The 17,727-nt window shown below is 42.7% G+C and overlaps 1 protein-coding gene across 16 annotated transcripts in view; it reads left to right on the top strand.

Moving 5' to 3' along the window:
- LOC139563725 (MAP/microtubule affinity-regulating kinase 3-like) overlaps positions 1 to 17,727 on the top strand; it is a 34,912-nt gene that overhangs the window by 4,598 nt on the left and 12,587 nt on the right. For all 16 annotated transcript variants that reach the window (XR_011672628.1, XM_071382601.1, XM_071382599.1 and 13 more), the window contains 3 exons: positions 8,067 to 8,115; positions 12,161 to 12,226; positions 16,631 to 16,701. Coding sequence is in view for 15 of the 16 variants with exons in the window: in XM_071382601.1 (XP_071238702.1) it covers positions 8,067 to 8,115; positions 12,161 to 12,226; positions 16,631 to 16,701 (186 nt within the window). In the remaining variant the exon portion in view is untranslated. The remainder of the gene's footprint in view (positions 1 to 8,066; positions 8,116 to 12,160; positions 12,227 to 16,630; positions 16,702 to 17,727) is intronic.

Here is a 17,727-nt window from a genome sequence, read left to right as displayed (position 1 = left end):
TACTTATTTTCCACCATAATTTGCAAATAAAATCATAAAAAATCCTACAATGTGATTTTCTGGATTTTTTTTCTCATTTTGTCTGTTATAGTTGAAGTGTACCTATGATGAAAATTACAGGCCTCTCTCATCTTTTTAAGTGGGAGAACTTGCACAATTGGTGGCTGACTAAATACTTTTTTGCCCCACTGTATATATATATATATATATATATATATATATATATATATATATATAATACATTTGAAGTCGGAAGTTTACATACACCTTAGCCAAATACATTTAAATTCAGTTTTTTACAATTCCTGGCATTTAATCCTGGTAAAAATTCCCTGTCTTAGGTCAGTTATGTTCACCACTTTATTTTAAGAATGTGAAATGTCAGAATAATAGTAGAGTGATTTATTTCAGCTTTTATTTCTTTCATCACATTACCAGTGGGTCAGAAGTTTACATACACTCAATTAGTATTTGGTAGCATAGCCTTTAAATTGTTTAACTTCGGTTAAACATGTCGAGTAGCCTTCCACAATAAGCTGAGTGAATTTTGGCCCATTCCTCCTGACAGAGCTGGTGTAACTGAGTTCGGTTTGTTGGCCTCCTTGCTCACACATGCTTTTTCAGTTCTGCCCACACATTTTCTATAGGATTGAGGTCAGGGCTTTGTGATGGCCACTTCTATACCTTGACTTTGTGGCTCTTAAGCCATTTTTTCACAACTTTGGAAGTATGCTTGGGGTCATTGTCCATTTGGAAGACCCATTTGCGACCAAGCTTTAACTTCCTGACTGGTGTCTTGAGATGTTGCTTCAATATATACACATCATTTTCCTCCCTCATGATGCCATCTATTTTGTGAAGTGCACCAGTCCCTCCTGCAGCAAAGCACCCCCACAACATGATCCTGCCACCCTCGTGCTTCACGGTTGGGATGGTGTTGTTCGGCTTGCAAGCCTCCCCCTTTTTTCCTCCAAACATAACAATGGTCATTAAGGCCAAACAGTTATATTTTTGTTTCATCAGAATAGAGGACATTTCTCCAAAAAGTACGATCTTTGTCCCCATGTGCAGTTGCAAACAGTAGTCTGGCTTTTTTATGGCGGTTTTGGAGCAGTGGCTTCTTCCTTGCTGAGTGGCCTTTCAGGTTATGTTGATATAGGACTCGTTTTACTGTGGATATAGATACTTTTGTACCTGTTTCCTCCAGCATCTTCACAGAGTCCTTTGGTGTTGTTCTGGGATTGATTTGCACTTTTCACACCAAAGTACGTTCATCTCTAGGAGACAGAATGTGTCTTCTTCCTAAGAGGTATGACGGCCGCGTGGTCCCATGGTGTTTATACTTGCGTATTATTGTTTGTACAGATGATCGTGGCACCTTCAGGCATTTGGAAATTACTCCTAAGGATGAACCAGACTTGTGGAGGTCTACAATTTTTTTCTGAGGTCTTGGCTGATTTCTTTTGATTTTCCCATGATGTCAAGCAAAGAGGCACTGAGTTTGAAGGTAGGCCTTGAAATACATTCACAGGTACACCTCCAATTGACTCAAATGATGTCAATTAGACTATCAGAAGCTTCTAAAGCCATGGCATAATTTTCTGGAATCTTCCAAGCTGTTTAAATGCACAGTCAACTTAGTGTATGTAAACTTCTGACCCATTGGAATTGTGATTAAGTGAAAAAGTCTGTCTGTAAACAATTGTTGGAAAAATTACTTGTCATGCACAAAGTTGAAGTCCTAACCGACTTGCCAAAACTATAGTTAGTTAACAAGAAATTTGTGGAGTGGTTGAAAATGAGTTTTGATGACTCCAACCTAATCTCGATCCCAAACCGGCTGTGCGCGTGCGCCATCGTGTGCTATCGTGCATAAATGTATTTTGCCCCCCTACACCAAACGCGATCACGACACGCAGGTTAAAATATCAAAACAAACTCTGAACCAATTACATTAATTTGGGGACAGGTCGAAAAGCATTAAACATGTATGGCAATTTAGCTAGTTAGCTTGCACTTGCTAGCTAAGTTGTCCTATTTAGCTAGCTTGCTGGTGCTAGCTAATTTGTCCTGGGATATAAACATTGAGTTGTTATTTTACCTGAAATGCACAAGGTCCTCTACTCCGACAATTAATCCACACATAAAACGGCCAACTGAATTGTTTCTAGTCATCTCTCCTCCTTCCAGGCTTTTTCATCTTTGAACGTATATGGTGATCTTATCTAAACTTTAATAGTATTACCACGACGACCCGCAAAACAGTTTGTCTTTCAATCACCCACGTGGGTATGACCAATGAGGAGATGGCACGTGGGTACCTGCTTCTATAAACCAATGAGGAGATGGGAGAGGCAGGACTTTCAGCGCGATCTGCGTCAGAAATAGAAAGGAGTTCTATTTTAGCCCTTGGCATCGCAGTCGATCGCGAGCAGTGTGGGTGCAATAATTGAATAACATGGATTTCTACATTTATTTTGCGACGTACGCAACGTGTACGGTCTGATCAGCATGTACGTGTATGTAAACTTCCGACTTCAACTGTATATACTAGGCAGTGTCAGAGAAAAGCCCCAAAAATGGTCAAAGACTCCAGTCACCCAAGTCATAGACTGTTCTCTCTGCTACCGCACGGCAAGCGGTACCGGAGCGCCAAGTCTAGGTCCAAAAGTTTCCTTAACAGTTTCTACCCCCAAGCCACAAGACTGCTGAACAATTAATCAAATGGTCACCTGGACTATTTACTTTGACCCCCCCCCCCCGCCTTTGTTTTTTCACACTGCTGCGACTCGCTGTTTATTTTCTATGCCTAATCACTTTACCCCTACCTACATGTACAAATTACCTCGACTAACCTAACCTGTACCACCGTACATTGAATCGGTACCGGTACCCCCACTATATATAGCCTCGTTATTGTTATTTTATTGTGTTACTTTTTACTTTAGTTTATTTAGTAAATGTTTTTACTAAACACTTATTTATTGACCTGCGTTGTTGGTTAAGGGCTCGTAAGTAAGCATGTCACGGTAAGCTCTACACCTGTTTTATTCAGCGCATGTGACAGATAAAATGTGATTTGATTAAAACAAATTTCATTGAGCCCTATCTGAGTCATGAGGCTCTTTATGAGGTGGCTTGTTGGAAACACACAACACATGGAGCTTCTGTTAACAATTTAGTAATAACCCCTAGGAATAGTCATGTTGTGTTGGGTACTTGATGTAACTCATTTTTAGTAATGCAAAGCTATCACTATCTTCCTGAAATGTCGCCTTTGCCAATTGAAATCCCCTTGTCTGACTTAGGCGATGATTTGTGAACAAAAGGAACTCTACCTCTCCAGCACCAACAAATCTAAGAGGTCCAGGTACACTGAGAAGAGGAGACTGCAAAATGTGGGTGGTTCTGTTATTGGGACAGTAAATCAAAACATGGTCTTAAGCCCCCCCAACAAAAAATGTCATCCTCGGTTTTTAATAGTTTGGAAGAGCTCACATCTGTGACAAGCTCATTGTAATCTTTCACCTCCATTCCTCCCTAACTCCCTCCCTCCCTTCACTGAAGGTCACATGACCAGACAAGGCTGTTGTTGCCCAGTTTAGAGGGCAAAGGTTAGGGAAATGGCCAAAGCCTTTGATTAAATGAAAACAGTTGGTTCTCAGATGTTTGGAGTCTGGTGTGGTGTGGCCTCTGCTTCTACTGCTCTCCTACTCCCTTCTCATAAAGTCACCACAGAGCAGCACTAAACCTGTTTTAAGTTCAGTATAGGCTAATGAGAGCAGAAGCAGTGCTCACAAATACATGTCGAATTGACTGTTAAAATGGGACCTGCTGTGACAATTAGCCTTGTAGCATAAGTAAAGGTTAGAGATCCATATATTAGCGCACTGGTAAGTAGTGATGGGGGAAAAAATCCATACAGTTTTTGACACTATATTGTATAGTTTTAACAATATTGCAATATTAATTTTGACTGGCTGTACCTGCACCAAAACTCCAGTATTTGTCCTTCATAGATTGTTCGCCATCTTCTTTTTAAATAGGGAGCCAATTTGTTTTCAGCACTTTTAATTCCATGACTGACCAAAACTAATTTTCTCTTGTCCCTCTGCAGAAGACATATGGTGAGCAATATGTTTGGAACATCGAAATGTAATAAAATCACAAAATCGAATTGCAATAAAATCACAATATCGAATTGCAATAGATATAGAATCGTGAGAAATGCAATACATATCGTATCGAAACTTAAGTATTGTGATAATATCGTATAGTGAGGTCCCTGACAATTCCCAGCCTTACTGGTAAGCCTGGTTATGTAGTGTCTATTGTGATGTTTTGTTATGGTGCCTTAGCCTGGTGGTTCCCATGTGGTCTGTTTGTGTGTGTGTGTGCAAGAACTGACCGGTTCCGCTCTTTATCACTACATAAGCCTGTCTATACTGCTGTAAGATAGTGTTGTCTGTTCCCTATGGTTTTCTCTAGGGAACACCACGAAACCCATCCAGCAACCACACATAGGCGAACTCAGTTTTTTACGAAACAATGATAAGCCTGTCTGCCTGCCTATCCATGACATAGAAAATGGTCCAGAACAGACTATGGGAGGCGCACAGTACTACAAAGAGCCATGACTACATGGAACTCTACTCCTCATCAGGTACAGTGCATTTGGAAATGATTCAGACCCCTCGACTTTTTCCAGATTTTGTTACCTTACAGCCTTATCCTAAAATGTCTTAAATTGTTTTATCCCCCATCAATCTACACACAATACCCAATAACGACAAAGCAAAAACAGGTTTGTAGAATTTTTTACTCATTTATTAAAAATAAAAAACAGAAATATAAGATTTACATAGGTATTCAGACCCTTTACTCAGTACTTTGTTGAAGCACATTTGGCAGCGATTACAACCTTCAGGCTTCTTGGATATGACACTACAAGCTTGGCACACCTGTATTTGGGGAGTTCTTCTCTGCAGATCCTCTCAAGCTCTGTCAGGTTGTATGGGGAGGGTTGCTGCACAGCTATTTTCAGGTCTATACAGAGATGTTAGATCGGGTTAAAGTCAGGGCTCTGGCTGGGCCACTCAAGGACATTGAGACTTGTCCCAAAGCCACTCCTGCATTGTCTTGGCTGTGTGCTTAGGGTTGTTGGAAGGTGAACCTTCGTCCCAGTCTGAGGTTCTGAGCACTCTGGAGCAAGTTTTCATCAAGGATCTCTGTACTTTGCTCCGTTCATCATTCCCTCGATCCTGACTAGTCTCCCAGTCCCTGAAAAACATCCCCACACCATGATGCTGCCACCACCATGCTTCACCGTAGGGATGGTGCCAGGTTTCCTCCAGATCTGACACTTGGCGGTGGTGTTATACATTTTGTATTGTAGTGGTGTAATAATGTTATATCATGTACTGTTTTATATTTTGTTTTGTGTGATGTAGGTGCCTTAATGTGTTTGGACCCCAGGAAGAGTAGCTCTAATGGGGATCCCTAATAAATGCAAATACAACATTTATTTCTCTATGTTTACGCAGCACTCTGAGAATATTTTGCTATAAAAATGGGTAGAGGGGTATAATGGGAAGAGTGTAATGAAAGTGAGCTAGACCTCAAGCCAAGGCTAAGACTTCTCTTCCCCTAGCAAGGAAGAGCCAAGTCGAATCTATGCTTGTTTGTTACTATGGTGTTCAGAGTGTTTTTCTGTTGAAGTTTAATTAACCCTTTAGTAGTTTAGCTAAACCCGGAAATCATACTATTCAGTTGAGAGACTTGGAGATGAACGATGTTCAGGTTGGGTTTCAATGTGAACACCACCCTGGTCTGTCATCCTCCAAACAGCCTGGCTTCCCCAGTACAGAGCGTGTCGTGTCTGTGTTTCTTGATGGGTGAACAGTTAGGATGGCATTAAGCTGTATGTTCCAGACATGGTGATATATTTCCTCCTATGCGTTGACTGCTGCAGCACCTTGTATTGGGTAATGCCAGGAGGCACAGTAGAAGCTAGCAAGGCCAGTACATGGCACAGCATCAGGCACGGCTCCTGCTCTTTTAAATATGGATGACTTTTATTATTTTATGGGCGGAAGGGGGGATGGGAGCAGAGTGAGCTGTCGTAAAAGGAGGATCAATAATAAATAGCACTTAGTTATTTTATTCCCACTGAGATTGAACCCTAAAGAGCATTTTTGGCTCTGACACAACTCCGATCACTCTCTAATGGTTATGGAGCTTTTGTCTTGTGTCTGTGTGTGCAGGTGTCTTGCTCAAACAACGTTGAAACCGGTAAAGTCTACGGTTCTGAAAGATAGGCGAGGACAATAATCGGAACTTCACTTCAACTTCTTTAATAGCACAATGATGTATTCTAGATGTTTTTGAAAACCAGACTAGTACTTGGGAAATATTTGGGCAGAGATACATTGCTCATAACTGCTGACAGACACTACCATATCAGTGTCTGTCATCATGTGTCAGTGAGCTTTTCTTCCTAAGTCAGCCAACTGTCTTTCCTACATGTTGCCTTTCTTACTACTACTACTACTGTAAGTGTTAGTATCATGCTGTTTTTGTAAGGCCTGATCGGCCCTGGGTATTAGTTGGTTGTCATAGTCACTCAATTAATATAGGTCATTATTAGTACAAAATATTGCATGTTAACTAATAGTAACATTCCCCAACAATATCACTCGGTATGTGGAAGTGACTATTGTGTTATTTAAGACATATAAAGCATATAGACTGAACTAAAATATAAATGTAACATGTAAAGTGTTTATCCCATGTTTAATTCGCTGTAATAAAATATCCCAGAAATGTTCCATATGCACAAAAAGCTTATTTCTCTCAAATGTTGTGCATTCATTTGTTTATCTGACAGGTGTGGCATATCAAGAAGTTGATTAAACAGCACAATCATTACACAGGTACACCTTGTGCTGGGGACAATAAAAGGCCTCTCTAAAATGTGCAATTTTGTCACACAACACAATGCCACAGATGTCTCAAGTTTTGAGTGAGGGAGCGTGCAATGGCATGCTGACTGCAAGAATGTCCACCAGAGCTGTTGCCAGATAATTTACTGTTCATTTCAATACCATAAGCTGCCTCCAACTGCGTTTTAGAGAATTTGGCAGTACGTCCAACTGGCCGCACATCCGCAGACCACGTACGAGTATGGCGTCATGTGGGCGTGTGATTTGCTGATGTCAACGTTGTGAACAGAGTGCCCCATGGTGGCGTTATAGTATGGGAAGGCATAAGTTACAACAACGAACACAATTGCATTTTATCGGTGGCAATTTGAATGCACAGCGATACTGTGACGAGATCCTGAGGCCCATTGTCGTGCCATTCATCCGCCGCCATCACCACATGTTTCAGCATGTCGCAAGGATCTGTACACAATTCCTGGAAGCTAAAAATGTCCCAGTTCTTCCGTGGCCTGCATACTTACTAGACATGTCACCCATTGAGCATGTTTGGGATGCTCTGGATCAATGTCTACGACAGCGTGTTCCAGTTCACTCCAATATCCAGCAACTTCTCACAGCCATTGAAGAGCAGTGGGACAACAATCCACAATCAACAGCCAGATCATCTATGTGAAGGAGATGCATGAGGCAAATGGTGGTCACAACAGGTTTTCTGATACACGCCCCTACTTTTTAAGGTATCTGTGACCAACAGATGCATATCTGTATTCCCAGTCATGTGAAATCGATAGATTAGGGCCTAATTAATTATTTAAATTGACTGATTTCCTTATATGAGCTGTAGTTCAGTAAAATCTTTGAAATTGTTGCATTTATATATTATTTCAGTGTTTATATGTGTTTATATATGTGTGTGGGTATATATATATATATATATATATATATATATACGTATATGTGTGTGTGTGTGTGTGTGTATATGTATATATATATGTATGTGTGTGTGAGAGATATATATATATATATATATATAAATAAAATTCCACTTCTAACAGTTCCCTACTGTCTCTTCTCTGACACATCCAGTCCAACACTGAACAATTTGTTAATTTTCTCTCCCTGCAGCTCTTCAGAGAAGTAAGAATAATGAAGATTTTAAACCACCCAAATATAGGTAAGCAGAACACACACACATACACCTCCATACACCACACACTACCATACACTACACACCACGATACACTACCATACAGCTGAGTTACAGATGGTGGTGACAGGATACTCTGTTAATTGCGTTTAATTTTGTACCCCACTTACGTCATGAATTCCTCTGCTCAAATGTGGTTATAATTAAATGTGCAATGATAACCATTTAAAAGAGCGAGAGGGAGCCTCTTCTCCATCCCACCTCCACTATATATAGCCATGGAGCTCTCAGCCACTCATCCAGAGACTGTTAGATCAGCTCACTGAAAACACTGCAGGGAGGCTGATTTTACACTGTATACCCAATAAGCATTAGTGCCCTGTATAATATGCCCACATGTGAGATATGGTAGGCCAGAGAGTGTATGCAGCAACACACACACCATTCTAAGATGAGGGAGTGGAGGAGTGATACGTTTGTTCAGGCTCTTCAAGGCTACAGTTGAAGTCGGAAGTTTACATACACCTTAGCCAAATACATTTAAACTCGGTTTTTCACAATTCCTGACATTTAATCCTAGTAAAAATTCCCTGTCTTAGGTCAGTTAGGATCACCACTTTATTTTAAGAATGTGAAATGTCAGAATAATAGTAGAGAGAATGATTTATTTCAGCTTTTATTTCTTTCATCACATTCCCAGTGGGTCAGAAGTTTGCATACACTCAATTAGTATTTGGTAGCATTGACTTTAAATTGTTTAACTTGGGTCAATCGTTTCGGGTAGCCTTCCACAAGCTTCCCACAATAAGTTGGGTGAATTTTGGCCCATTCCTCCTGACAGAGCTGGTGTAACTGAGTCAGGTTTATAGGCATCCTTGCTCGCACACACTTTTTCAGTTCTGCCACATATTTTCTATGGGATTGAGATCAGGGCTTTGTGATGGCCACTCCAATACCTTGACTTTGTTGTCCTTAAGCCATTTTGCCACAACTTTGGAAGTATGCTTGGGGTCATTATCCATTTGGGATACCCATTTGCGACCAAGCTTTAACTTTCTGACTGATGTCTTGAGATGTTGCTTCAATATAATCCACATAATCTTCCTCCCTCATGAAGCCATCTATTTTGTGAAGTGTACCAGTCCCTCCTGCAGCAAAGCACCCCCACAACATGATGCTGCCACCCCCGTGCTTCACTGTTGGGATGTGGTGTTCTTTGGCTTGCAAGCATCCCCCTTTTTCCTCCAAACATAACGATGGTCATTATGGCCAAACAGTTATAATTTTGTTTCATCAGACCAGAGGACATTTCTCCAAAAAGTACAATCTTTGTCCCCATGTGCAGTTGCAAACAGTAGTCTGGCTTTTTTATGGCGGTTTTGGAGCAGTGGCTTCTTCCTTGCTGAGTGGCCTTTCCGGTTATGTTGATGTAGGATTCGCTTTACTGTGGATAAAGATACTTTTGTACCTGTTTCCTCCAGCATCTTCACAAGGTCATTTGCTGTTGTTCTGGGATTGATTTGCGCTTTTCACACAAAAGTACGTTCATCTCTAGGAGACAGAACGTGGCTCCTTCCTGAGCGGTATGACGGCTGCGTGGTCCCATGGTGTTTATACTTGCATACTATTGTTTGTTTTTAAAGACTAGCCTGCTGGCCTTACTGAGTCAATAGGAACATTAGCCCATGCTATTTAGGAGGGATATCACACCTGGCACAAATTATTGTCTAGTTGAGTTTTTCCTGCTGAGGGGTGTCCTATACCTGCGCCCAGAGGGGAGTAGTTCAAAGTCCGGGTACAGGCGGTGGCTTGGGTCTAAAATTATTTTGTGAGCCTTGCGAAGGGCCCTGACCTTAAAGATCTCATCCAAGCCTGTCTGTTTGACTCCAAGTACCTTGCTTGCTGTGGTGATAATCCTTCTCAGCATATTTCTCTCGCTGACAGAGGCATTGCCAAACTAACAAACAATACAAAAAGTTCAAATACTCTCAATGAAAGATTTGTAAAACAGAGTCAGTATAGTACAGTCTACATTAAAAGATCCCAGCTTTTTGAGGAAGTACTGTCTCTGTTGGCTCTTTTTGTAGATCAGGTCTGTACATTTACTCCACTGAAGCTTATTGTCCAAGAGGACACCTAGGTATTTGTATTCCTCTACAATCTCTAGATTCTGACCTCTGATAGATGTTGCAGAGGTAGGTGTTGTACACTTCCTGAAGTCTATGCACATCTCTTTGGTCTTGTTGGTATTGAGGACCAAGTGTGATTCCTCACACCACTCTACAAAGTCATCTAGGACCGGGCCATGATGTTCCTCGTCATCATGCAACAGGCTGATCAAGGCAGTGTCATCAGCGAACTTAACGAGGTGTCTGTCAGGATGGGAACTAGTACAACTATTAGTGTACAAGATGTACAGGAGTGGGGACAAAACACATCCCTGAGGAGAGCCTGTGTTGCGATTGCGTATGTCCGACACGTGGGGACCGAATTTTGACTCGCTGTGAGCGTTGGCTCAGGAAGTCCCAACAGCCACAAAACCAGCCCCCCATCTAAGGAGAAGTCCTGAATGAGTCTCTGTGCCAGAATGTAGGGCTGGATTGTGTTAAGGCTGAAGAAAAGTCAACAAACAGAACCCTAACATGGGATTTGGCATCCTCTAGATGTCTATAGACCATGTTAAGGAGGGTAAGAATGGCATCATCAACTCCTCTGCTAGGTTGATAGGCAAACTGAAATGGGTCGAGAAGCTTCTGGGTGACGCTGAGAATATGACTTTCCACAAGTTTCTCAAGGCATTTCATTACTAAGGATGTCAAGGCGACAGAGCGGTAGTCTTTCAACACATGTCCACTTATTTTGTCTGGGCCTGGGCTTTTGTCTGTGTTACATCCCCTGAACAACTTTAAAACATCAGACTGTTTAACAACAACTCTCTCAAACATTTGTAATGGTGCTTCCATTTGTTTTACCTCCAACACAAAGTTGTCTGATTCAAATCTTGAGAAGAAAACATCTCCCAAGGTCAGCACTGGTTTTCCCCCTGCCTATGTGGGAGGCACTAGCCATGGATTTAATCCCTTGCCAGGCCACCCTTGCGTTTCCTGAGGAGAGGGTCCTCTCCACCCTTTGCTTGTATGCCTCCTTGTCCACCGGTATCTGTCTTCTGATCTCACATTGTACATCTCTTAAAGCCTGTCTATCACCCTCAGCATAAACTGCCTTCTTCCTATCAAGTAGTGATTTTAGATGTTTTGATACCCAAGGCTTATTGTTGGGGAATATTTTACTGGTTAAAACCTGTCAAATATTCCCCAACAATAAGCCAGAACTAGACAGAACTAGGCACAACTGACTCAACACAGAAGTTTACATAGTCTGAAACAACATATGTGAGTTCATCAAGATCAGAGCTGCTGTCCTCAAATACCTCCCACATAGTACAGTCAAAACACCCCTGGAGACAAGTGATACTGTTGTCGTTCCAGATCTGGACAGTTTTAACTGTGGGTTTCTCCCTCTCCAGCAGCCGACAGTAGGTTGGCCTGAGGTAGACCACATTGTGGTCTGATGTCCCCAGCAGTGGTCTGGTGGTGGCAGAAAACGCATTTGGTATTGTCCCATAGCACAAGTCAAGAGTCCTATTTTTCCTAGTGTGACATTTCACATACTGATGGTATGTGCGCAGGACTTTGCAAGGTACAGTTGTTAAAATCCTCTAAAAATAAATGTGGGTGCGTCGGGGGAGATGGATTCCAGTTTCTGTGACAGATTATAAATAATCTCTGATGCCTTTGTTATATTAGCTTTAGGTTGAATGTACACAACGGTAACAAACAATTGGGGGAACTCACGGGGCAGGTAGTAGGGTCGCAGGGACACAGAAAGCAGTTCAATGTCGGGGGTACAGAGTCTCTCTTACCAGGATCCATTTACACCGCTGGTCCCTGACAATGCCGTCAGCTATCCAGGACACGCATTTTTACAAAGTTGAGCCAGAAAGATGAAATTCTTAATTTGATTTTGAGTGTGGGCCTGAATTCAAGGACAAATCTTTCTCTTTTCCCCGTAGTCAAGCTGTTTGAGGTGATCGAGACAGAGAGGACGCTGTACCTGGTGATGGAGTATGCCAGTGGAGGTGAGTAGTATGTTATGCCTCGGCTTCTCAGCCCCCATAACTGCTGTGATGGCATAGGGCTTGGTGAAGAGCCATACAGGAAACTAGGGCTGTCCCCGACTGAAAATAATCATGGTCGACCGAGAGTCATCTGTTCTTTCGACCCATTGATTGGTCTACATTTTCAAACGTGTATTTTTCCATATGTAGACAAATCCTATGTGTTTAATCAAATCAACTACAGTATATTCACTGAGCTTGTCTGATGCGTTAAGCGCACTGTTTGATTAAATAATTAAGACACACATGACTAGAGGGAGTCTGACCGCAATTGATTTGATTGTGCCGAGCCGGGCTCAGACTTGATGTGTTAAAAAAAATGACAGTGAGTGAGTGAGTGTGTGACTAGCATCCATTGTCGCTCTCTCCTCCCTGCTGCAGCGACCACCACAGTGTTTATTGTGCTGCTAAAGCGGCAAAATAATTACAGCCATTTCTGACTGAAAACTTTTGTTACTGAAATCCCTCATTCCCTATTCTTTCAACCCTTGATCTCTTTACGTGACACATGTATGCATGGCATGCACGTGACCAATAGGACCTGACCTATAGCATATCATAATCACATCAATAAACTGGTTATAATAAACTCTGAACACCGTAGCGCGTGACAAAAAAACTTGAAATGGGGAATGTTTATAGGTTGCTCAGGAGGTAAAGGGTAAGTCAGATGTCTGGAATACATTTGACATGTAGAAAATACTGGAAATAAAGAAAAATAAATCAAATCAAATTTCTATTAGTCACATGCGCCAAATACAACAGGTCTGTAGACCTTACAGTGAAATGCTTACTCATGAGCCCCTAACCAACAGTGCAGTTTCAAAAAATACTGATAAGAATAAGAGATAAAAGTATCAAGTGATTAAAGAGCAGCAGTAAAAAATAACAATATATACAAGGGGGTGCCGGTACAGAGTCAATGTTAGGGAGCACCGGTTAGTTGAGGTAGTATGTACATGTAGGTAGAGTTAATTAAAGTGACTATGCATAGATGACAACAGAGGGTGGCAGTGGTGGTTGGGGTGGGGGGGCAATGCAAATAGTCTGGGGAGCCATTTGACTAGATGTTCAGGAGTCTTATGGCTTGGGGGTAGAAGCTGTTTAGAAGCCTCTTGGACCTAGACTTAGTGCACCGGGAACCATTTGCCGTGTGGTAGCAGAGAGAACAGTCTATGACTGGGGTGGCTGGAGTCTTTGACAATTTTTAGGGCCTTCTCAGTCTCCTGAGGGGGAATAGGTTTTGTCGTGCCCTCTTCACGTCTGTCATGGTGTGCTTGGACCATGTTAGTTTGTTGGTGATGTGGACACCAATGAACTTGAAGCTTTCAACCTGCTCGTCTGCAGCCCCGTTGATGAGAATGGGGGCGTGCTCTGTCCTCTTTTTCCTGTACAATCATCTCCTTTGTCTTGATCATGTTGAGGGAGAGGTTGTTGTCCTGGCACCACACGGCCAGGTCTCTGACCTCCTCCCTATAGGCTGTCTCGTTGTTGTCGGTGATCAGACCTACCACTGTTGCGTCATTGGCAAATTTAATGATGGTGTTGGAGTCGTGTCTGGCCGTGCCGTCATGAGTGAACAGGGAGTACAGGAGGGGGCTGAGCTGAGGGGCCCCTGTGTTAAGGATCAGCATGGCGGATGTGTTGTTACCTACCCTTACCACCTAGGGGTGGCCCGTCAGGAAGTCCAGGATCCAGTTGCAGAGGGAGGTGTTTAGTCCCAGGGTCCTTAGCTTGTTGATGAGCTTTGAGGGCACTATGGTGTTGAACGCTGAGCTGTAGTCAATGAATAGCATTCTTACGTAGGTGTTCCTTTTGTCCAGGTGGGAAAGGGCAGTGTGGAGTGCAATAGAGACTGCATCATCTGTGGATCTGTTGGGGTGGTATGCAAATTGGAGTGGGTCTAGGGTTTTTGGGATGATGGTGTTGATGGTGTTGATGTGAGCCATGACCAGCCTTTCAAAGCACTTCATGGCTACAGACGTGAGTGCTACGGGTTGGTAGTCATTTAGGCAGGTTACCTTAGTGTTCTTGGGCACAGGCACTATGGTAGTCTGCTTAAAACATGTTGGTATTACAGACTCGGACAGGGAGATGTTGAAAATGTCAGTGAAGACAGTTGGTCAGCGCATGCTCGCAGTACACGTCCTGGTAATCCGTCTGGCCCAGCGGCCTTGTGTATGTTGACCTGTCTAAAGGTCTTACTCACATCGGCTGCAGAGAGGGTGATCACACAGTGTTCTGGTACAGCTGGTGCTCTCATGCATGTTTCAGTGTTATTTGCCTCCAGGCGAGCATAGAAGTAGTTTAGCTCGTAAGGTAAGGAGCAAGCTCTTCGTGCATATTATGTGTGCCAAACAGGTTCTGTTAGATTACAATATAGTTTCTCTGACTGTTTGGAACAATGTAAACAACTTTTTTTGTAAAGTCTTTATTACAGCAAAATGGAACGGTTTATTTATTGATCACGCTAATTATTCAAAGGTCAATGCTTGATTGCATTTCAAATCATGAATGACTCATGCTGTGTGATGACATTAATGAATGAGTGGTTGATTGTTACAGTACTGTAAGTTATATATTGAAATATAGACCAAAGTAAGTTTCAATATTAAGAATAGACAGGATGTGCTCTTAGACCTACAGCTCAATGGTGGTTTAGCGAGGCAGCTATACTAAGCCTACTAATGATAATGACATTACTTATTATTATAATCATGATAATCATAACAATAATAGTCATAATAACAATAATGAGATCAATTTGGAACAGTGTAAGCAGTGTAAGCAACACTAAATACATTATAAATAATACCAGACAGGCTGTTCTAACGAAAAACAAGGTAAAGCCTTTATTACAGTATAGCAAACAGACAAATTTGTGAAATTGCTTATCCGACATGTTGTGTGTGGTTTGGTGCTTACGAAGGCTTGGTGCTCATGGAATCAGTAGGCTATTAAACAAACAGGCAACAGAAGCAGGATTTGTCTTATTTCTGTCGATATATTGATGATTTTTAAGCCTGGCACATTTAACAGTTAGGCTACTTTTCTTAGACAATTAAGTCAAAAGGCTGTTTTTCTCATCTCGTCATTCTGCTGCTGCCTCCACAGCATTGTTCTCAACACCAATACGCTGGTTAACTTTGCTATTATGCACAAAGCAACATGGTCTAGGCACCAACAGTGCACTGATGTGTTTCAGAACCGCTGACAGCGACTGCTATCCTACGCGGGAGAAAGCGCATCTGTTATAAAGTATAATTTTTATTAGTGTTGCACCATTGTTCCAACGTAATATAACCATATACAATTTCAGTAGCACATGTCTTAGAGTGATGGACTGTGCCATCCCCACGGCCTCGATAATGGAGTAGTCCACTCAGACAGGTGCCAATAAGACAGGTGTCTTGTACACCATGAAAATGATTTATTTTTTAAATTGCTACTGCTCCACTAAAGAAATCTCAGTCAACCAAAAGCCTATTGACCAAACAAACGACCAGTCAACAAAATGGGGTCAGCCCTACAGGAAACCCTATTCAGCCCTATTCAGTACATTGCAACAGTGGCCACTAGCAAACTACTTCTAGGAAGTCTGAAATGTGTGTTGACGCGTCCTGCATTTAGAGCAGAGTTGGAGAGCACTGGTGACTCTCTTTTGCGCACATAGGCCTACAAGCTCGCTCTTTCGCACACACGCTCACTTGCTGCTCCCGCAGATCAACACTGATTGTGTGTGGGAGGGTTTCGGGGATGCAGAACAAAAGGTTTTATGGGGCAAGTTGTTAATGCTGGACCCCCCCCTTCTCACCCCCTAACCTCTCAGCTGCTGTTAGCACACAAGAGAGCTGTGTCACGTTTTAGCATGGACGGGGTTGAGAGAACACAACACAGCTGCGTGGGCTGAAGAAAGCATCTGATGTTATAGCCATACTCAGAGGCTTGTGGCTTCAGGACAGAACTACAGTAAAGGAATTACAGTTCTGTGTCTCTCTGTCGGTGTGAGGAACAGTTTGGTTCACATGCTCCTCATACTGTGTTTTAAAGTAGTTCTTGATTTGATTTGGATTATTCTCTAAACTAGAGCTGTTCAATGTCGGTCCTGGAGGGCCGAAACACTTCTGATTTTCATCCTCTCCTTCTAATAAGGGTTTAATTCAGACTTGGGACACCGGGTGTGTGCCATTAACTACCAGGTAGAAACAAGACACGGAAGTATTTTGGCCCTCCAGAACCGGAATTGAACAGCCCTGCTCTAAACCTTGACCTTATTTGATGTACAAAGTGTTTTCGTACCGTTTTCCCTTTGAAATACACAGCCTTTAATTTAATATCCTTACTGTTGTCTTCTTTCTCTTGCAGGAGAGGTCTTCGACTACCTTGTTGCACACGGAAGGATGAAGGAAAAAGAGGCCAGGGCTAAATTTAGACAGGTAGGTACAGGACTTTACCCGCAATGTGCTGGATTCTCACCCTGCCTGCCTGTCTGCCTGCCGATTCCTCACTGGTCAGTGTCCTAAACCACCCAGGATAGACTGCTGTTACTGTTAAGTTATGAGAAATGGCAAAACACAGAGCTCCCCTCATCGCTTATCTATCTCCCACTGACAGTGACACACTGGGGATGTGCTGCCTCCACATAGCGCTCTGCAGTGGGAGGATAGTCAGGCACACTCAGCAATGTCGAGGCTATAGCTAACTACTTCCCTGGTCTGACCGCAGGTTCATCTTTCTGCAGAGTTTCATTGGGAGTGATAAATCTCGAGCAGATGCTCACACAGGAAGAGGAGACCCAGTTTTCTCCAAGCTTCATGTCTACACTCTGTTTCTTAGACATGGTCTCTTTTTAGTTGTATCTGTCTTCTCACTCGACACCACATCTCCTCACCACATCCTTCACCTTGGGGGGTTGTACACCACATCTCCTCACCACATCCTTCACCTTGGGGGGTTGTACACCACATCTCCTTACCACATCCTTTACCTAGGGGGGTTGTACACCACATCTCCTTACCACATCCTTCACCTAGGGGGTTGTACACCACATCTCCTTACCACATCCTTCACCTTGGGGGGTTGTACACCACATCTCCTTACCACATCCTTCACCTTGGGGGGTTGTACACCACATCTCCTTACCACATCCTTCACCTTGGGGGGTTGTACACCACATCTCCTTACCACATCCTTCACCTTGGGGGGTTGTACACCACATCTCCTTACCACATCCTTCACCTAGGGGGGTTGTACACCACATCTCCTTACCACATCCTTCACCTTGGGGGTTGTACACCACATCTCCTCACCACATCCTTCACCTAGGGGGGTTGTACACCACATCCTTCACCTAGGGGGGTTGTACACCACATCTCCTTACCACATCCTTCACCTTGGGGGGTTGTACACCACATCTCCTTACCACATCCTTCACCTAGGGTGGTTGTACACCACATCTCCTT

The sequence above is a fragment of the Salvelinus alpinus genome, chromosome 34, assembly GCF_045679555.1.
Source record: "Salvelinus alpinus chromosome 34, SLU_Salpinus.1, whole genome shotgun sequence".
Taxonomy (NCBI): Eukaryota; Metazoa; Chordata; class Actinopteri; order Salmoniformes; family Salmonidae; genus Salvelinus; species Salvelinus alpinus.
This window is presented reverse-complemented; position numbering and strand designations above follow the sequence as displayed.